We start from the raw sequence: 23,002 nt of genomic DNA, 5'->3' as shown, positions 1-23,002 counted from the left end.
CTTCTGAGAAGTGTGATTGTTTTAAATCACCTGGTTTTCAAAAGTTGACTTTGAAATGATCAGCTAGCAGAGTGTTTTCCCCATTTAATATATAAATACAATTTAAAATGGAAATGCTTTTGGTCAGTAAATTGCTTTGTGTCTTCCTACTTGTATGTATAAATAAAATGTTCTTTTAAGCATTCAGTGGTGTGATTTCTTGGTTACTGCATAGAAAGATTAATATATACCCGTTTAATTAAACAAAATTTTCATGTTTTTCTTTAAAACTATTATTTTGTTATTCTCGTTATTCAAGTGTTCATGAGATGGCCCTAGCCCTAAAACTTTATTTTCTTCCAAAGTGAAACCTTGAACCAGTTTGGTTTGTGGTAAAATTATAAGTTGTAAAAATTAATTTATTGTATGTACTGGATATTTAGTTTTAATAAGTAGTTTTGTCACACCATGATGTAAGTTAACATTAAAATCAATGCCAAAATACAAGCTACTGAAAGAAATTATGGGCAGTAGTATATTTTCTTTGTTACATTTTCTTTAATTTTAAATTATAACCACATTAAAATATTTATAGATTATTTTTTTATAAAGTGTTCTCATTTATGTCTTTTTACTCCAGTAAGTTTTTGACTTTTTTTTTTTTCTTTTTAATCTAGGGGTATATACTAAGACAGGTGTTTTTTGGGTAATGCTAAGAGAATTGAACTTTGCATGTTATCTTCTGGATTTTGAGTACTTTGAGAATTCCTTAATAAGATACATAGTAACATTTCTCTTACTAAACTAGCAAAAGATAAGGCATTAAATAAATGCACTATGGAAATGCCCTTCTCTAAGCTTTCTATAGTTTTTTCTTCCCTATTTTTTTCTTCTTGGGAGTGTGCTGACATACAGTTTACATTGTAACTCACTAATGTTAAAGATTGGCTCATAAGGTCCTTCATTTATAAAACGTTTCTTGCATACATGGTTTTATTGGATTCTCATAGCAAATCCTTTGACATAGATATGGCTGATATTTCTATTTCACAGTTGAGGAATTCAGAACTTAGAAAATTGAGTAACTTAAAATTTCACTCAACGGTAATATGCAGTGACTCTGAACTCAGACCTGATTTCAAACAATGCTGCTTCTGGTGCATTGCTCTGTTATGTTATTTACAGGAAATTTGAAACATATCATTAGTTCTAATTCATTTGATCCCACTAGTTATTTTTGATAATGAATCTTTCATATTTAAAATTGAAAAGCAAAATAATGGGAGAATTCTTTAATTATACAACTGCAATGATCCATGATTAACAAGTTATGTGATCAAGAACTTTTTTATATGTGATTTCAGTTTACAAAGTACAACTTGAATCTTGATGTCTCCTTGTTTTCTCTTTATTGGAGATGGCAAACAACTGGGGATGGGATTTACCCCTGGCATTTTGCAACATTTCTGTAACAATTTAAAATTTTGTCCACAGTGTGGAGCCCAAAATTAAATGTTCTGCAAACATATGATCTCTGCTGAATTTAGCACTTTTCTTTGCTTGTCTGGTTGTACTTACTCTTGTTTCTCTTGAAGTCTTTTTCATTGGTGGTGCATTCTTTACTAAAATACCACTCTGAAGGCTCAACTTACAGCCATCATACTTTAGCTACTCAGATTGACCCTTGGACCTGTTTCCCTTTCCCTGTGCACTCTGATTGTCATGCCTTGGTTTTAACAGTTTTCCTTCTGTTTGGAGTGCCCATTTGCTCCTTTTCCTCTACCCTTTTCTCTAGCAAATTCCTATTTCAGAGTTCAGCTCATCTATCATTTAACCAAAGCGAAGCGAGCCTTCCACTAGTTTTTTTACTTCAGTCAAAATTAATCTGTTTTTTTTTTTTATCCCCCAAGGTTTTTTGTTTATTCCTCTGCTATTTCTCCTGTCACATTCTCTTATAGTTAATTTGCCTATCAATTCCTTATGGGCAAGACCAAAAAAAGAGGTGGGTCTAAGTAAAACGGGCTGGACAGTACTGGTGCATTTGTTTTTTTCTTTAACAAATTAGAAATACAAACCTTCATTTCACAGCTTTGCCATAATTCTCTTTCTAATAAGACCTATACTGAGGACATAGTTTAAAATGCTGGGAAAGCTAGATGCTGGGTGTTTTCCAGTCAGGAACAAAAATGTGGTCACTCCAGAGCTATTGCGTGCCTTGGGTCTTCAGGCAGCATCTTTTATCAATGGTTGTCTCATGAGTAGTTAGCTTCCTGGCACAGGTAGTGGGGTATTCCAAATTGGTTGAATGAATGTGTTAGGTACAGTCGCATGATGTTTTTAGTTCATTTCAGTCATGGGGGAGAGGGGGAGATATAGATTTTGTTTGTTATTTTTTTGTGCTTATTGTCTTCATACATTTTCAAGACTGAGCAGCCATCAACCTGTATTGCTTAATGACCTATCTTTGTTCATGTGACCCATAAATTAAATGCATTTAATATTGTGAAATTGTTTTTAGTTGCTTAGACTAAGAATTTGGTGGATTGCCCATTGGGGTTGAATCTGAATTGGCAGTCATTTGACAGCTTAGTAGCCTCCGTGGAATTAACTCTGTAGAGATATTATGAATGTTTGCTTAAAAAAAAAAACACAAAACTTCAGTTGTGAAAATTTAAGTGTTAGCACCACTTCTTTACATCTTTCATATTTTTTACAGTAAGCATTTTTAGTTCAAAATAAAACCGTAAAATTATTTAGCAACAAACTAAAAAAATGAATACAGGAAAAAGAAATATTCGCACCTCAGAAGAATGGTAACTAACACGGGCCCAGGAAGTTGTAGAGGGAGGGAAATTACCCTGGAGCCTTACACTATACTTCACCTTGGCCAAGTCAAATAGCTCTTTTTTTCCCCCTTCTTTCACTGGTACTAGTAAACTGCTGTAATAAATTGGTATCTGAACTTTAAAAGTTTTAAAGTTTAATAAAATCACACCTTGTTTTTTATGGAATTGACCATACTTTGATGGTACATTCTCCCTAATAAGGAAAAGTAACATGAACATTTTTCTTTTATTTTTTTTATGATTTTATTTTTAAAGTTCAGAAAAGAAATGCAACTTGGCATTTAAACCCTAAATTACTAAGGCAGAATGCCATATAGTACTCCATATTTGTCATAAATTTCCTCTGTTATTTTAGATTTTATTCCTGAGAAAATATATTCAAGGGATATTTATTTATTGACTTTTCCTATTTTATATAAGGTTATAAATCCAACCAACCCATTAGATGATTCAATTTGGTAATCTATAATATTGGTAATCTACCTTATAAATACAGTTAATTCAATTTTTGTATTTGTGTGCATGTGAAAGTAGCTTTGAAAATGTGATACATGTTTTTACTCATTAGTGTAATGAAATTTTGATTAATTTTTAATGCTTCGCATGTTTTGTGTTTTTCCTTTGGAGGATTGGATAGCTTTAGTCAAGGCAGCTGCTGCAGCTGCAGCCAAGAATAAAACAGGGAACAAACCTCGAACCAGCGCTAACAGCAATAAAGATAAAGAGAAAGATGACAGAAAATGGTTTAAAGTTCCTTCAAAGAAGGAGGAAACTTCAGCTTCTGTAGCTACACCAGAGGTGGAGAAGAAGGAAGACCTGCCCACGTCTAGTGACACATTTGGTACAAAATATGTTCTTACGTTCATTCCTACGGCAGTGGTAAATTCACATAGTGAGGAATGAAGAAGTCAGATCCCTTGGCTACCTGTAATTTGAACGTGTAGTTAAATTATTAGGCTCTTCCCTTAGCATAACATGGTGGTTAACTTCTTTAGCATTTTACAGATCTGAAATTAACAGTCTAATATGGATACCTGATAATGGACACCCTCACTATTCTTGAATAGAAATGAGTTGAGATTTTGATTTGTAACTTACTGGTACTAGGTTTTTGGGTTTTTTTGTGTGTGTGTGTGTGTGTTTTTTTTTTTAATGTTTTTTTTCCTTGAACTTTTTAAATGCTTCTGCATGTAATTCAATGTATAATATATAGTATGGAAAAAGCAGTAAGTCATTGTCTTCCTGCTTTTCTTTCTTGAAAAATAACTGCTTAGTAGTTTTTATTCTTAATATATCAGCCTGGAGAGATTGGTGGTTTTTTTAAGCTCTATGTCAAGCACTAGATTAAAAAATTTAAGTGCAAAGCATTTTTACTGTTTTGCTATTTTAAAAAACTTTCATGTGTTTTAAGTTTGGATTTTATATAAACTCTCATATATGTGTTCTATTAAAAGTAGGACTTCATGTAGAGAACGTTCCAAAGATGGTCTTTGCACAGCCAGAGAGCACATTATCCAACAAGAGGAAAAATAACCAAGGCAACTCATTTCAGGCAAAGAGAGCTCGACTTAACAAGATTACTGGTAAACTACAATGATTCTTTTGGGGTGGGGGAATGGAGGGTTTGATTTTAGAGTAGCTTCTTTTTAATAAAGCAAAATGTATCTTTTGTTGTAGCATAACTGGTTAATAAGAGAGTTTTTTTATGGTTTTTCAAAGTCAGCATCTTTCAACGCTGTTAGCTTCTTGTGTTGTGAAATGTGAAAAATATCACACATCTTCTACCTACCTCACAGGGATGTTGTGAGGATTCATAGGATCAAATATTATAAAATTCCATAGTTTTTAAATCACCTTGGTGGCAGGAGTAGTTTCTACAAGAATTGAATTATCTGCTTTTATCAACCTGTGGTGACATAATGTCAGAGGTTCTAAATATTATTATACATTCTTACTCTTGACCAGTGTCATGAAGGATGGTTCCATATGTGGTTGGAAAGATGAACACCGAAGCTGTTAATTCTCAATGTAAAAGTACTTCTATACGTTTTTAAAACTTCTATCCTTATCTTCACGTTGGTCTTTAGAATCTGGTTGTATTTCTTTGTGCTTTGTGGTAATTCTGGAATTAAGTGCTAGGATGATGAAAAGCACTGAAACCCCTTGTCTGGTTAAGTCTCCTTGAAGAAGGGATTTTAAGGATTAGAATTGGGGCCAGTAATACTAGGCCCCATCACTTCCTATGTCTATTCAGCCTGGTTCTAATCTTTAAAAGAAATCGTGAAGATACATAATTTTTCTGAGTACATGTTAAAAGGGCAGTTAAGATACTTTATTCAGTCATATGTTCTCATTTTAAGGACACAATGGTTTTTAGTACCTTTGGCCTAATAAAGCTGTATAAACCTTTGTTGGCATTCTTTTAAACAATTTGAAGAAGGTCGGTTTTGGTTTTATTGTCAGATTCAAGAATAAATGTAAATTAAACATTTTGTCCATTTTCTGAAGAGTGGAAGCCCACTGAAAAATGACTCTATAGCTGGGTTCTGTAGAACCACTGTTTTATCATACTATTCACCTAAGTGATTATAATTGGTTTCAATAGGTGAGACTTCTTTATTCTTTCCATTTGTTAGTATTATTTTTGTGCCTTTCTCTGATAAAAGATATGTTTGGTCCCAAGACAGGAAATACTTCAAATCAGCTCACCCATTCCACCTTTTCCATAGAAACTGTTAGCTTTGGAGACAGCCAATATCTTATCCAGGTACTTGTTATGATGGCGACTTGAGACTTCAGTTTTGCCTTAGGATAATGGAGCCTATTCGGCAGAAGCTGAATAGTACTTCTGACGCCTGGGACACCAAGATTGAAACAGCACGGTTGGAGGGGAGGAGCCAGAATTGAGGAAGATGGAAGAGACATGGACATAATACAGCTGCCAGCTTACTAGCGTCCTGGTTTTCCCTGCAGTCTGGATAACCTTATTTTAGTTTCAGTCAATATACTCTTACGTGTGCCTTATGAGAAGTTCAAGCTCAACATTTAAAGAAGTAGAAAAAGAAAACAGCTCAGTCCACAGTGATGCATTATCTCCTCATGGCCTCGAAAAGTCAGTAGCGGGGGAAAGAACCATTTTACCATGTACCTCACGGAAGTTCTAATACTGGTTGCTTAGTAACACCCGGTGCCTTCTCTGGAGGGACATCGTCTTCATCTCCTTTTGTGACTCTCAAGTGAGCACGTGATAGTTTGACAGCAATCGAAAAGCATACGATTTTACGAATGTGAAACCGTTACGAATTTTTCCTTTGATTTACTCAAAAGATTTAAATGTATGATAATCCTTTTAATAGTTCATCTCTCTCTGCATCTGTTTCTGATTTAATGTTACAGTTATATCATGCAAAAAGACAACAGACATAAGATTGTCTTCGATGGATGAAACTTAAGCCTACCTCTGTACAGTAAATTACATTTGCAGACCATAAAAACAGATGAGAACTAATATAAAATAGCAATTTCATTATGGAATTATGGTGCTTTTTAAATTTATCAAGCTTAGTTATACGTGTCCTTTTGTCCCTTTGCTGCTGAGAAGCAAAGGGCTCTGATTATGGCAGCATCTCAGCCTGTTCTGATGTATTTCCCCCACTCGATTTATTTTCTAAGTAGTTGTAGCCGGAAATAAGTGGACCAACCACTGGAGTAATTTAATGTATTTCTTTTATTCACTCTCTTTCTTCCCAATATACATATCCTACCGAGGTTCTGAACCTGATTTCTACATAGGAAATGGTATGGGATGAGTTTTTTCATCAGTTTCCAAATAAGCAGACATTGGAATTGTAGCTGCAAAGTATATGTATGTTCTTCCAGAGTCTTATTTTTCATTATGTAATACACCTTACTGATAGTTACATACTTTGTGCATATCGATTTGCAATAGATAATTTTACAGAGAGAATCAGGAGTCCATACTGTGGGACAAAGTAGCCAGCAAACTGCAGGGAAATCGGAGTCGATTTTAAAATACAGGTTGTAGAGAGCATAGAAGGAGGAGCATCAGCAGCTGGTGCGGGATCTGTTTCTAATAGGTCTAGGAGTTCCTGGAAGTTCAGCCAGCTCAGAGACGTTTGTGCAGCTTCAGGCATTTTATGATAATCTTCTACCCCTGGAAGTTTGACTTGTCCAGTAATATGCTGTTGGTAATATCAACGATATTTGATTCTTAATCTCAGTAAGAATACTGTGTTTTGGAATCCCTGGATGAAACATAGGCCACAAATTTAAACGCTTTGCTCTTTCTACTTCCCTTTGCTACTCCAGGGTGCTCTGGCCTCTATTCTGTTTATTCTTATCGGTAGCGAGAGACCTGCTATGTATTTTATAGCTGAAGTAGGATATTGAGAAATGGTAACTTTGTGGGTGGGACTCATGAATATTTGACATTTTACTTTGACCTGATATTTAAATAATTTCTTAAAACTGCATAAAGCATTTTAAGATAATTACTCTTAGAAACATTCTTCTGGAGGAGGACCTGTTAGTAATATATTGACGACATGTGTTTGCAATTAACTAAAAATAATTTCATTTGTATCTGTTTCCTTCCAATTCTAATTTTCTAAGGATATGCACTTTTCCCCAGAACATTAGCAGGTCAAGATAACAGATTTTTAACTGCCTCTTAAGGCAGAAGTAGTCAGAATCCTCTCCTCAAGGACATTTTATTTTTTGTCCCCTTTTGTTTTTTATATTTGGTACCTTGTAAAATGGAGTACAAAAATCTTTTTATTGATCGTTTTTGAGGCTTTTGAATTCTCTAGATGCCAAATATTGTATTTTCTAATGTAACTTTAAGTAGTTTTTATTAAATGTCCCATTACTTTTTATAAGAATATTAGAAAGCTTTATTTTTCCTTTACAAACCATTAAGTGGAAGTTGCTTTTATTTAAAGGGGTCTATAATATCCTAGTTTAAATTCAGAGTCTGGCTGAATTATGTTTTTTAAAACTTGTAGTACCTTGTTCTTAATCTTACCGTTTGTGGTCTATTCCATCTATTGATGAGATTTTAAAAAATATTTCCACTACCTATATGAAGGAAAACAAAATGTAAGATATATTTCATAGATTAAATAGCAGATATTTGTCCTGTTTGATTAACCCTGAGAAGTAGAACCTCTACTTTTCCCTACAAAAGAACTTGATTCCCTAATTATTTTTCTTTTAATTTTCGTAGTATTGACTCTCAAAAATATTAGCTAGAGAAGAAAAGCCTAGTGAATGTGGTTTTAAATGTTAAATACATCATTTTACATCTTTTTCAGTCACATAAAAATATGTTCAGAAGTTACATTAATAAGGATTGAATTTATGGTTTATAGACTATTTTGTAAAATTATATGTCATCCCCCCCTTTAAATCTATACTTGATATTATATGAGACTTGAACAAACTAGGTAGATTGTTATCTCAAACTGGACCAAATATACCAACTTTAATACCAATCATTGATGTATCCACATCATGATTTTACATTCTGCCTTTTCTATTTTAAATTACAATTCTGAGTGTTAGATATTCAGCTTTCCAATAAAGGAAAGGGGCTTTTTGCCTAATTTGACACTTGGCTATAGTATTACTTTAAGAATACAATTTTACTACGTATTTGAATCCCTACTTAGATTACTTACCATCTTTGAGATAGTTACCTGAAACAGTCAAGAGATATTGCCATATCAGTAGCTCGAAATTATGTGATACTTGGGGGCATGTTTTTTTCTCTTATTAAATGTGCTGTAGACAGCTTCAGTAATATAGGTGGTGTCATTGCTGTAGTAACTATACTGTTATGTTGTCAATTGTTAAACATGCTTCCTTTGAAGCAGTGGTGGTGTGTGCCAGCTTTGAAATGACACAAAAATGATTTTTGGTGACTGCATACCCAGTGGCCATATGCAAAAGCAAATACTTGTTATTACACAAGGGTTATAAACTTGGCCTCGTTGAAGGCACTTGTCAGGCGCTTAGCAAAGACTCTTGACCGAGTAAATGCCTGTAATTTATAAATTAAAGCAGAGTTTTAATGTCTTGTAAAGTTAATTATATTTACTCCGGATAAAATATTCTGCCTTCTAAAATTGAGAATTAGTGGTATGTATACATTGGAGAAAACGGGAACTCCCGTATTATTTCATCATTTGTAGAATTCGGCTGTGCTATTAAGTTCCAGTGTTGTAGGAAAGACCCATACTTTTTTTTCACATTAACAAAAAATGGCTCCATCAGTGTTTTCATCACTTTTGTAAGAAGATAAGATACAGCTGGGTATAGAGTGAAAGCCGTAAAGCTTAGGTCAAAGGATCCAAGTGAAATTAAAAATTGGGACTATTTTTTAGTTAATGCAACAACAAAAAGTCTTATTTTACATTCTAGATATTTGGAAGGATTTCTCCTATCTTAATTTCATGTTTTATTTCAGTTATATAAACAAAGCCAATATTAAGAGTACTAATAATCTAACACTAGGTTTCTGGACATTAAGCCGTAGAATTTAAAATTTTTACAGAATAAATGTGATTGTCTGTGGTGTCTAAAGAATATCTTTAGGAGTAATATTAAAACAAGTAACTTTCAAATTCTAATTCAGTCTTTTGAGTCATTGTTAAGGGTGTTTGTACTTTTGACAAGTAAACTTTTGAGAATATGTTCTTCCTATATTTTAAAAATTATGGGATTTCAACTGCTAAAATTTTGTGAAGTTCATTAGGGTGAAAGTCAATATTTTTTCTAATAAGCAATTTCTGTACAATTTTTCTCAAGGTTTGTTGGCATCCAAAGCTGTTGGGGTGGATGGTGCTGAAAAAAAGGAAGACTACAGTGAAACGGCTCCAGTGCTGGAGCAGGTATGAAATGGTAGCATTTGATTTTTTTCAAGGTTCCCAACTGGAATGATCACGGAGCTATAATATCCACGTAATTGAAATTGCCCTTTTGCTCAGATATGGGAATAGGAAGCTAATTAATGGATGATATATTTTTAACTCTGCCTTCTCCAAGGTATACAAACTGCAGACTTCATTAGTGTTTATTTTCAATAGACTGGCACAGCCTTTGTCTCCAACATTTGATGGACTGGAGACAGGCACCCCAGGGTCTAAGCTTCCAGCCGGATCACCTTTGACTAGCTTACAAAAAAGACCCTTACACAAATACTTTTCATTTGTGAGTTCAAACAGGGTTTTTGACATCTAATAAAGCTTCTTTTGTAAGAAGTTTCTTTTATATTGTAACAATTGGTGTTGTTAGACTGACTATGTGTTTTATGAATTGATCAATGAGCCATACATTTTTGCTAGGATGTATATTTTAATAACTACAAAAAAGAGAGAATTTAAAAAAAAAAAAAACTATTAAGGGTCTGTCTTTAAACCACCTAATAGAGGAATTTAAAAGTGAAGGTTGCAGTTGCTAGATTTTGCCTTGGCTACCTTCAGATTCCCACGATACCTGTACATAATGAACTGTGCATGCTTTTCCATTCTCTAAGGGCTTAACTTCTTGGGCACTGTAAGATTATAAGAACACAGTAATAGCCATAACTGGATTTCCTTGGTTCTCCTGTTTTAAAATCTGAGCCTTAATGTAGTTCTAACATATCCATTTTGTATTATTTTAATTTTCTTTATTAGTAGTAGCCTAATAAAGAAGACTTTAAAATGAGTATCTTTTGCTCTTACCTATATGCGTTTAAAAAAATAGTCCAAATTTAATTGATATTGTATTGAGTTTTTCAGGGTAATTTTAGGCCTGATTTGATTACAGTGCATTGTTTTGGTGCCTCCATTAATGTTGTATTAAATCAACGGTCTTTTAAATTGATTCATATGTTAGCAAATCACACCTTCTGATTTTCTGTGATCATGAAACGGTTAAGTCTTTGCCGTTATTGTCAGTATATCAACCAAATTTTAAGTGACTTTTTTTTACTGTGTATTACTATATTCAACGTCCCAGATATAACAGTATTTTGTATTTTCACCACTGTTTATGGTATTCTCAGAATGCAATAAATCAGGGACTTGGGTAATAAAATGTTTCTGGAAAATTCATTACAATGTCAATCTTTCGTGACATACAATCCTGCTGAGAAGAATGTGATTGTGAAAATTATTTACTATATGTGGAGGTTAGTGTGGAGGGCAGTGCCTATTTCTGAGAGAAGTACAGAAAACAACATTCTGAAATTGAGTTTTAAAAAAAGAGAAAAATTGAGTAACTCGGCTGTTTCTGTTTGCATAATCTAAAAAAATTTGAGAGTCCTTGCCAGTTTTGTAACAAAGAGACCAGTAATCATTAATGAAAACTTTGTAAATTATTTTAGGTTTTTAAGGAACATAATGCTGTTCCCTCATTTTTTATTTGTATTCAGGTTGATTTCAATGTGAAAATGTTTTGAAACAAAATTCTTAATTTTTATGCTGTTTGCCCTGCTTCAAAGTTAAAAAGCCGAGTCATAAAACTCTTGTTACATCTCAATTGGTGTCAACAATAGACTTAAAAGAGAGGTATTGATTGTCACTAACCTCTGTAGTCCTAATGAGTAAAATAATGTCACTCATGACATAGATCTATAACAGGCCGACAGCCAAAATTTATTGTGCTAATAATGGATTTATTTTATTTACAATAATAAAAATTCACTCTGTGGTCTTGACCCCCAATTCTCAAATTATAGATTACTTAATTGTATTAGGGAATTGTCATGTTATACCTACTTTTGGATAAAACTTGCATTAGATGCATAATTCAGTAAGTTTTTAAAAATGTTAATTTGTCCTTGTTTAGAAGTTAAGCACCTTATCAAGATAATTAATTTAAGTTTTAAAATCTTGTTTCCTAACTTTGTAACTCGAGATTAATGGATGCTGTAGTGATGTCTCTCACGTATGTGAAGATGAACAATAAAATTGTTTCTTTACAAGTAATGGCTCTAATTACTTTTCTGGCAACACCTTTTATGATAAGCTTAGGAATCCTTTCCATTTATGGAGTTCTTTTCCAAATGATTAATCTGCACCTAAACACATGTGGATGAGTAAATTCAAAAGGAGAAATGATAACAAATCAATGGGACACTTGACACCCGCCCTTTTATGTGGTATGTCCAGCATGCCATCTTTAGAGCACTCAAACGTGCCCTGCTTAATACCAAAGATACACTTTTTATTCCACCAAAATCTGAGTCTTATATTTTAGTGGGATCAGAAAGCTGTTTGGTCCCTAGCAATGACCTTTCATATTCCAGGGAACTGCAGACCCAATGGTCACCCCTCACCAAAGACATGGAAATAAAAGGTTTCTTAGGGACAAGCGTATTGCTCAGAGTGCTTGCAATTTGATTCTTTATTAAGGCCTAAGTATACATTTTTAAAAAGTGTATCATGTTTCACTCTGGTATACGAATATCAGAAAGAGGTACAGTATAGGCATTCCACCACCACAGACTTGCAGATCCATCCAATGCAGCTATTCTCTGTTGTCTTGGGACACATTCACATACATTTTTACATATGTAGGAAGTTTTGCTGCCAAATGAATAAAGAAATGACAAAGTTCTAATTTTTTTTTAAAAGTATCAGTTGGCAGGAAGAAGGTAAAAACTCATCTAAGAATGCGACGTATTTTGTTTTTAAATCCAATGTTTTTAACTTACACTTGGTTTTACTCCTTGGTTTTTTTTGTTGTTGTTGCTTGTTTTGTATTGTTTTTTAGTCTTTTAACTCTATATTGCTGGTGGCTTTGATTTCATGATGCATTACGCTTATGAAACTAGCTTTCAGCACTGAAATGAGTTAAAGATAATGTTTCGTTAATTTGATCATTGTTTTCCTGTTGAGATCTTTCTTTAAAGGGAAACTGTCTACTTAGACCTCTGCATTCAGCTTGATAAAGGAAATTGTAAGAAAACATCTGCAAGTCAAAGGCTTAAGTGTATTATATTCCTCTGATACTCTAAAACATGAAAATGCTGTTTATTTAATTATTAATGTCATTGGCAATTATGGTTTCAGAAAAGGTATATTTCAATTTAATACTAAAAATATTTGTCCAGTAATGTAACATTTTACATTCTGAGAATATAATGAATAATTGTTTTTTAAAAAAAACAAATTTAGACTTCAAGTTGACAGCATCCCTTTAAAGACAGCCTATTCAACTTTTAGTTAATAATTTGTGGGGTTCTTTTTGGTTTTTCATTTGTAATAGAAATGTTATATGTTGCTTAACAATGTTTTTGGATACTAAAGTTGCTTAACAATCAAAATAGAATACAAGAACAAAAATGAAGAAACCAAAATAAAAATATCAATTTTTTATTATTTATTCAGGCGATTTCACCTAAACCTCAAAGTCAGAAAAAAAATGAAGCTGACATTAGCAGTTCTGCCAACACTCAGAAACCTGCACTGTTATCCTCAACTTTGTCTTCAGGGAAGGCTCGCAGCAAGAAATGCAAACATGAATCTGGAGATTCTTCTGGGTGTATAAAATCCCCTAAATCACCACTTCCCCCAGAATTAATACAAGTCGAGGATTTGACGCTTGTATCTCAGCTTTCTTCTTCAGTGATAAATAAAACTAGTGAGCACAGATTTTTAAAAAATAGTTACTTATCCTATAAGATACATAAAAACAGTTTGATTGTAGTTATGTTGTATTTTTATGAAGTTGCTTTTTAGAAATTCAAACTTAAGTGGATATGATAGGGAAGGCTTGAAACCATTTCAGGGGCAAAAACCGTATACGTTTCTGACTGACTTATTGTATACAGAGACTACTGATGGTTGAGAAACCTTATCATGTAATAATGCAAATTCCACTGTAGTTTGATTCTCCTCAACTTATAATCCAAGCGCAATGAGAGGCCTGATTCATTACAAAAAAAAAAAAAAATCAACAAAATAAACCCAGAAAGAGATATAAAAAAGACCCTTTGTGGATATTTTTCCTCAACTCCTAAGGCTTTTCTTACAGATAGATTTATTGTTCCCGCTTCCTGTATCTCCCTGTGCAATACATCTTATTCATTCTTATTCTAGGATTGAAAGGGCAAACTTCAGTTTAATCTTACTAATGAAAGAAGAAGAATGTTTCCTTGCTCTTTTTAAAGATTTTACTGTTTCAATGCCACTAATCATTCAAGAGTTAATTAGTCTTTTTTAAAACAGCCTTTCAATGTGGGTTTGGAGATATATATGACAATATTTGTGTTGACCCTGTGTTTCTCATATTAGTTTAGTATTCTAAGTTAGAAAAAGATGAAAAACAGTTACCTGGAAAAGACACTTTCATTTGGTAAAAGACCCTTTTCTTTTGCTACTTATACAACAAATGAATTAGAACCCTGATTAGTAAAGGAATGAGACACATTCATTATGAATTCTTTGTTATTCACAACAATTTCGAATGTTGATATTGAGAAGACTTACCAACCAAATATATTAACCTCCTCTTCCATTCAGTTGTCATATTTTCTACTAAGTCATATTTTTCAATTTTTAATTAGATTTTGGTACTTTTTTGTTTTGGTTTTCTTTTTAATGAATGGGTAGACAGGATCGGAACAGAAAAACTCATGTTTCCTCATTATGGCATTTATGAAATAATGTCATTAGTCGTCACAACAATCTTATATGACATTGTTAAGTATTTTATTTTGAAATTGTTTTGTATTTTGGTATTATAACCACAACGTTGCAGCAACTGACTTTTACTGTTTCATTTTTTTAAATTATCACCATGTTTTTTTTATTTCAATTTTTGTGAAATTTTAAATATCCAAGGTATCAATCTCTTTGACCACTCTTATTTCCTCTTTCTAAATTAATATGAATATATTGGCCTTATGTAATCCTGCCTATTCTAAGTAATCAAATGTTTACATGCCATGTAGAAAAAGGAAAACTAAAGGATAAAAAAAAAGACAAACTGGCGTTATATAGCTAGAAGATGCTTAAATGACTCACCAAGTTAGTTATTAAAAAACAAAGCAAAACACATAAGGGCAAGAACAGTGTCATTTTCTTCTAAAATCCTGAGTATTTGCCCATGATAGGTACTTAAAGTTGTTTGTGTTCAATTTTTTTTAATGAATCAGGCCCAAACATATGCTTATAAAAATCAATTTGGGGGAATGAGGGTGGGGTAAAATCACTTACATTAGTTTTACTTTGGCAAGTAAAGCACTAACTCTACAGTGCATGTCAGATTTTTGTCACCTATGTCCCCACCTTTTTTTTCCTTAGAGTTGCTGGAATTGTAGCAAAAGGGATTTATATATATGATTTTTTTTTAAAATCTTTGGCTATCCAGAGACTGTTTTCCCAAAGGGAAAATGGCAACTAACACAATGATCTGCAATTAGAAAGTTAACTCTAGTCTGTCACTTGGGGAAAGTACCTGAAATTAATGTTCCATGTTATTTTCGGTTCTAGTAGGCTTTGATTTTTAGAGGTTTTGATTAATTCTTTTTGTGAATGAGGGCACAGTTTTTGCCTTTGATTACTTTTGGAACATGCCATTCCTTGTGGATACCTTACAACATCAGAGGGCAGTATTGAAATCATTTTTCCCGTTTATCTCCCTAAATATTATAAGATCACCCGGCATATGTCTGCTTCGTGAACATTGAAGATCTTTTTCTAGGTCCTCCACAGCCTGTGAACCCCCCTAGACCTTTCAAGCATAGTGAACGGAGAAGAAGATCTCAGCGTTTAGCCACCTTGCCCATGCCTGATGATTCTGTAGAAAAGGTTTCTCCTTCCTCTCCAGCCACTGATGGGAAAGTATTCTCCATCAGTTCTCAGAATCAGCAAGAGTCTTCAGGACCAGAGGGTAATGTATATTGATTTCCTATAGAACCAAACCATAAAAGAAGATAAAACACTTAAGAGATAAAGACTATTAAAATATTAAGAAATGTCTGCTTTTTTCTCTCTCTCACATCTTTTGGACTTAAAAGCACTTCATTGATTCTGCAAATAGTTAGTGCTTCTTCGTGCAGGGCACTGTTTAACTTAGATGACATTTTAATCCACATGGACATTAACCGAGCCCGTTTATCTATGTTAATACTCTGTTACATTCTTTATTTTGTGTAGTGCCTGATGTTGCACATTCGTCACTTGAGAAGCTGGGCCCCTGTCTCCCTCTTGATTTAAGTCGTGGTTCAGAAGTCACAGCACCACTAGTGCCAGACCCCTCTTACCATAACGAATGTCCCAGAGCAGAACAGGAAGATGCACAGACGCTTACAAACCCTCCTTCCAAAGCAGTAACTGACGGAAGAGGAGCTCCAGCAGCATCAGGTAAAAACTGTGTTTTACAAGTAGCTGGGCTTGCATTTATACGCTGTAAACACCTTGATGTATAATTAAGGTTATTTTCATATGTAGTTCCTCTTCAAACGTAACTTTTATGTAACATCTGTGGGAAACAGGGTTTCTCTGTTTAAAGGTATTTTGTGCTATCGTTTGTTATATTCCCTGGCCATACTTACTACTTTGTCATTTTAGTCTACCTCTCCCTCCCTCCCTCCCTTCTTTCCTTCCTTCTTTTTTTATTTTTCAATTACAGTTGACATTCAATATTATATTAGTTTCAGGTATAAATTGTAGTAGACATTTATGTAACTTACGAAGTGGTCCCCCTGACACCATACATAGTTATTACAATATTGTTGACCATATTTCCAGTGTTGGACTTGACATTCCTATGACTGTTTTGTAACTGCCGATTTGTACTTCTTAGTCCCTTCCCCTTTTTCACTCTGCCCCCCCAAAGCCTCTCCCACCTGGCAACCATCAGTTCTTTCCACCTGTGAGTTTGTTTCTGTATTGTTTGTTCATTTTTTGTTTTTTTAGATTGCATATATAAGTGAAATCATGTGGTATTTGTCTTTCTCTGTCTGACTTATTTCACTTAGCCCTTCTAGGTCCATCTAGGTTGTCTCAAATGGTCAGATTCCATTCTTTTTCATGGCTGAGTAATATTCCATTGTCTGTATGTACCACATCTTTATCCAGTGGTCTATCGATGGACACTTGGGTCTTGTTTTCTTGTCCATTCAGCCACCCTAAGTCTTTGATTGAAACATTTAATCCATTTACATTTAAAGTAATTATTGATAGGCATGTAGTTATTGCCATTTTATGATTCGTTGTGTTTTTATCTTTGTTTTCTTCTTAAAGAAGTCCCTTTAACATTTCTTGCGATACTGGTTTGGTGGTGATGAACACCGTTAGCTTTTTCTTGTCTGGGAAGCTCTTTTTCGCCTTTGATTCTAAACGATAGCCTTCATGGGTAGAGTAATCTTGGTTGTAGGTCCTTGCTTTTCATCACTTTGAATATTTTGTGCCAGTCCCTTCTGGCTTTCAAAGTTTCTGTTGAGAAGCCAGCTGACAGTTATGGAACCTCCTTTGTAGGCAACTAACTGCTTTTCTTTTTGCTGCTTTTAAGATTCTCTCTTTGTCTTTAACCTTTGATATTTTAATTATGGTGTGTCTTGGTGTGGGCCTCTGGGTTCACTGGTGCAGACTCCCTGATCTTCTGAGCTGGGTGTTCCATGGGTGTCCCTGGTGTGGCTTGTGTGTGCCCTCCTGTTGTATTGAGTGTTGATTGCTATTGGCACATTGAGGTGGGACTGATCCTCAGGCAGATTGGCTGTGAGGACGGGTTGTGACTACAGAGGATGAGCTGTTATGTGGGGTCTGAGCCCATGGATCAGGGTTCACTTTAGTGGGGCTCTGGTGTCTGCCCAGGCCACCCTTTGGGTGTATCGTTTGTGGAGATCATTGCTCTGGTGTGGTCTTAAACTGGCCACCGGGTATGTTGGTTCTGGGGCCTCTTGGGAGGGTCTCTGGTCAGGCCCAGGTCAGCCCATTCTGGGGCAACCTGGTAGGAGCTACAGGGTGATCTGTGGTTGGTAGCTGTCTCTGCTGGGCTCGGAGGCACGTGGGAGAGGCTATGCTGTGAACTGAGGCCACTAGGGCCAGGCTGGGGCTGCTTAGCAGGAAGTACAGGGCATGCCAAAGCCAGCCACTGCTTGTTTGGGGGTGGTGGACCTTTCAGCGACTTTAAGGAAGTCCGCAGCATGGGCCGAGGGCAGCCGCTTGTGAGTAACAGCCACTGAAAGAGGTTCAGGCTTGTGCGTGAGTTGGGTGGGGCAGGGTCTCAGGGAATGACCAGGGTGAGGCCAATTTGGTGGAGACTCAGATTTGGCACCTGTGTGGGTTGGGAGAGGGCTCAGTAAAGGAACAATGACGTCTAACTGCTGGCTTTGTGGGGGTGGCTCAACAAAGGAACAAAATGGAGGGGAGAGCTGCCCTTCTAGCACCTTTCTAAAACGAGGCAGTTCAGCTCTTCCCCACGTGTCCCTGGCACCTTTTGCTCTGCTGCCCCGGTGCTGGAGCTCAGAGCACGTGAGTCCGTCAGCAAGTAAGTCCGTGTGCAGGCCCTTCAAGAGGAGCGCCTAGGACTCCAGCCGCCCTGCCCTCCATCTCACCTGGTCGTCATCCCCACTGATTTTCACAGGCAGAAGTTACGGAACTCCTCTTCCTGGCACTTGTAATCTGGGGCTGGGGAGCCCAATGTGTGGCTGGACCCCTCGCTCCTCGAGAGGCACCCCCACAGCCGAGACATCCCTCCTGATTCTTAACTGCCACACGTGGGTGTGGGTGCACCATTCCACCTCTCCGCCCCTCCTACCGGTCTCGAGGTGGCTTCTTTTTATCCTTGTTTATCTGAGTTCTGTTCAGCTGGTCTGCACATGGTTCACAAAGGTGGTGGTTCTATAATTTAGGTGTAATTTTGATGTGGTCGCGGTAGGAGGCGAGCACAGCGTTTATCTACTCTGCCATCTTGACCAGAAGTCCCCTCCTAGCTTTTCTTACATCCTATTTCTACTAGAGCTAAATATTATTACTGAAGTTTTTGGTTTTGTAGCCAGAAAATGCTTAATGGGATCAATACTTAGGTTTAAGGATTTTAATAGAATTTTATATTTAAGAAACACTTAGCTTTAATTTAACTATATACCTGTATCTTAAATATAATCCCATATTTTGGGGCAGAATCTACCAAATTTAAATCTAATTTGTTATAGCGTTATTTTGGGAGTCTAATATGTAAAATCAGTCATGCTCAATAACACATTTTTGGGATGATTTTATGATATTTATTGTAATCTGAAACTATTCAGAGGTATTTTATCAAGTTGATGTTATAACCTGACAGAATATTAATTTATATTTCCTTTAAATGGTTACATTGTTTTATTTGGCAGTTTTATAGAATTTTAACCTCAACTAAAGAGTACATATAATGAAAAAAGGCAAATACTAATTTCCAATGCTTTTTCAATAAATAACTAATTTGAAATTAGATGGTGAAGGAAGTCTGAATTGAGTCAGTTCTGAAATGAAGAAAAACAAAACTTTTTTGGTTTTCGCCTAGTACTCTTCAGCCTTTTGGTTGTAAAGTGCTTTTCAATTTTTTTTCTAGAATTGTACAAAATAAAACTACAACCAGAGACTCCGTAATCTACCTCCACCCCCACACCAAATGTTCATGGTTTGTTGAGAGCCTGGAGTTTCCATGGAGAGCCTCAGGGATAGCCTTGTTTTTAGCCAGAAGAGTCAGATGTTTAGTGAAGGGCCTTGAGAAACCCCTCTGCATACTGGGTTTTGAATTGTGTGCAAGCAGACACAGTTCAGAGATCTACGTTCCTTCCTTTAATCTACGTAGCTCCATTTGTTTTTTAACCTGTGGTTCATGTTTATGGTTTTTGTATTGTGTTGGATTATCATGTAATATTTTGTTTGAAGTAACTGTTCCGCTAATAAAATTTAGTTTAAAAATCGCTATTCCCTAAACTAGTACTTTGGTTCCAAATTCTAGCACGTGGCAAAATAAGGGTAGTGTAGTGAACTTCCTAAATTTATTCTTTTGTTAAATTCTTGAATATATCTATTTTGTTCCTGTATTTGGGTGTGAGTATGTTTAAAACTCCTGCTACTGTTGCATATATGAATGTTTATTTTAATATCCTTATTTGTGTAAAATATTGACAACCCTTTGTCAATCCCCCAGTTCTACTTTTTTTTTTTTTTTTTTTTTAATCAGTTAAATATAAAAGAGTGGGAAAATTGAATCTGGAACTGAAAGCACTCTGGAAATGACTGTATCTGTTCTGCTCTACTGACCTGTGTCCGGAGCTGTGGTTCATAACCATTTTGTCTTCCAAGTACCTGAGGGATCCCACACATTCCAGTCCATAAAGGCAGCCCACTAAGGCAGTTCCTTTCATTTGAATCAGCCTGGGGGATACTAACCGCGCTCCACCTTTCAGCCTGGGGAGTCAGTGCTCCAGAGCATTAGACTTACAAGGCACCTATCACAATCAAGTGCGGCTTCTGACTATATCTGTACTGTCACGGAGCACTTAGGAAACCCCTTTCTCATTGCTCGTGTTGTAAATGCCTTCTCATCTTTAAGAAAGTTGCATCCGATTTGTAGAATTCTCATGGTGCATTATTAGTAGTCAGTGAACAGTAATTAGTAAAAGGAAGTGATACATTTGTTCAACAGTCTTAAGAATAAGGAAATTTAATTGTATTTCTCTTTGCTCTGATGCCCCTTTCATTTTTTGTCATGGAGATTGGCACTATTCTAACTTAACATGAAACTTACTTATTAGAGCCTTATTAACATTTAATTCAAGTTGAGTGGTATTTTCATACTTTTATTGTGTTTAAGCTATATAAAATATATAAAGATAATAAAATGCTAGCTTTTTTGATACTGCATTGAAGTGATTTAAAAATCAAAGAACTCATGAATGCTGATATTAAAGCATAATTTAGTAGACTGAAATTGTATTTTAAACTTACTATGGTATTTTTCTTAGATTAACCCTAGACACATGTAAGATGTTAGCATTGGGAATGGTTGAATGTGAGTTGAGAAGCTCGGTTAAATGTATCTGTGTCAGCTCTACAGTTACCGAGGTGCACTATTGGTTTAAAATGTATTTTGGACTGTTAGATAGTAATACCTAAATACCATTCAAGTTGAATATTTTTTATGTGTAAACAGGCTTTGTATTTTACTGTTAGATAAAGACCAAAGGTAATTAGTGAAACAGTTTTGTTTGATTTTTATCATTACCTAACATCACATTCATGATGCAGTTCAAAGATACAAGTTTGTTTTAGGCAACAATGGCTAAGTTTGATACAGGTTGTTGAAAACCAGTATACTTGAATATGAAGTTTAATATTTCTGTTGGATAACTTGAATAGTATTTACGTCATTCCTGTCACAGAAGCGGAAATATTATATGGACCTACCACTCTGGTGCATGTCAACATTTGCTGGATTGCCAAAGGCTGTGATGGCAGAGTAGATCTTTACTGATTGCCTAGTACATTTAACTTAACTTTTTTTTTTATGTTTATACCCATATTTGTTCTATTTCTAGAAATGATGTAGTCTCAAATTATTACCCCATCACAAAGGAGAAAGTGAAAACAAGCACTTACTATTTAACAGACACTGGTTTAAGCATTTTACATACTTGGACTCATATAATCCTGGTAACAACACAAGGTAGATACTCCTATTCCTATTCGAAACACAGAGATTTAACGCATTTCTCAAAGCCATACAGCTAATACATGGTGGAAACAGGCTTTTAATCGGGGTAGTCTGAAGGAACAAAAATCATCCTTAATCTATCAGTTTTTTTGAAGAAATCCCACTTCTTTGTTACTAGTTCAGGCAATAAAATAATGGAGACCTTCAGGGGAAAGTGTGTCTTAATGTAGAGTTTTGTGATCAACTGTAATTTAAAACATCATTCCATACTTTTAACCCTTTCTGACTAAACTTACCATCTTTTTCCCCTAAATCTGCAGGAATATCGAAAACAGAAAAAAAAGTGAAATTGGAAGAAAAAAGCTCAACAGCATTTGGTATGAACAGAAAGTAATCATTAAGCGAAAGACTATAGATGGCTTGGCAGTGGGAGGACATAGTCTGTTCCTTACTTTTACCAGGTTGTGCTCTTTTAGGTGTAAGCTATCGTCAGAGTATTTATTAGTGTTTCAGATCCAGATACAGGATTTCTTAAATGCGTATCTTACGGTGTTATGTGTATTTTTTTTGTCAAGGGAGTCTAAGGCTTTCTCTGAGAACTTTGTGTTTTTGAATATCTTTAAAATTACGGCTATTTAAAAATAAGCCACCATTTAATGTTGTTGAGACTTAGAGAATGAATGCTAAAATAGTCTTTTCTTTTTTTCAGACTGTCTTCTTTAACCCACCTTATAACAAAGTTACTAAGTTTTCTGCTATCTTTTCTAGTTTCTGTGCTATAATAGCTAAAGGTTTTGAAATAATGGATGATAGTCGTAAACATTCTACACATTAGCTACCTGGAGCATGGGTCACTGAAAGCTGGTTAAATGTGGACGATAAATTGTAGGCTAAACATTTGAGTTGGAATGATAGTTGAATATATGTGATGAATTAACTTTTAATAAAATATTCTAGGATACTTCTTTAAGATCTATTCATTTTCTTTAAAGTACATATGATTAGGAAAAGGGAATATTTTAAAACTTTGGGAAAAATCAGTTTAATGAAATAAGCTTTTTCTTTGTGTCTTTAATCTTCATTCTTGTACACACTGGGAAAGTATTGAAAGACTGAAGGAATTATTTATGGATTTATTTTTATTATTTTTATTTTTCCAAAGAAAAAAGTTCTTTTTTTTTTTTTTTTAAATCTTCTAATAGATTTTCATTACATTACACATGGAAATGCTGAGTCTCCTCAGTCAGGTCTTAAATCATGGAGCTTATTTCTTGCCACATCAGGAAACTGAGTTCTATTACTCATTTAAAGATGTTAACTACTGTCTGTGTTAACTTCAAGGTGTCAGGAGTTGGGATTTCTCAACACTGCTAATGAAGATCCCCTCTTATAGTCCAATAAGCTAATCAGGAGTGCCAGACTCATGCCAGGAACAGTTTAATTGAATCCATCCACTCTGGGCAGGTGACTGGAATAGCTGATTAAAACATACATGCTGCTTTTAGGTTAACCAC

The 23,002-nt window shown here is 34.9% G+C and overlaps 1 protein-coding gene across 26 annotated transcripts in view; it reads left to right on the top strand.

Annotated features, from left to right (window-relative positions):
* PHF20L1 (PHD finger protein 20 like 1) overlaps positions 1-23,002 on the top strand; it is a 61,588-nt gene that overhangs the window by 22,842 nt on the left and 15,744 nt on the right. For 16 of the 26 annotated variants that reach the window (XM_081070036.1, XM_081070033.1, XM_081070024.1 and 13 more), the window contains 7 exons: positions 3,453-3,666; positions 4,280-4,408; positions 9,654-9,736; positions 13,223-13,475; positions 15,540-15,728; positions 15,995-16,201; positions 21,809-21,865. In XM_081070036.1, coding sequence (XP_080926162.1) covers positions 3,453-3,666; positions 4,280-4,408; positions 9,654-9,736; positions 13,223-13,475; positions 15,540-15,728; positions 15,995-16,201; positions 21,809-21,865 — 1,132 coding nt within the window. Of the gene's footprint in view, positions 1-3,452; positions 3,667-4,279; positions 4,409-9,653; positions 9,882-13,222; positions 13,476-15,539; positions 15,729-15,994; positions 16,202-21,808; positions 21,866-23,002 lie in introns of those variants that run through there. The other 10 variants (XM_081070043.1, XM_081070030.1, XM_081070034.1 and 7 more) reach the window with 2 other exon arrangements.

Source organism: Rhinolophus hipposideros (genome assembly GCF_964194185.1).
Source record: "Rhinolophus hipposideros genome assembly, chromosome: 13".
Lineage (NCBI taxonomy): Eukaryota > Metazoa > Chordata > Mammalia > Chiroptera > Rhinolophidae > Rhinolophus > Rhinolophus hipposideros.
Note: the sequence above shows the minus strand (reverse complement) of the source record. Positions and strands in the feature narration are given on the sequence as shown.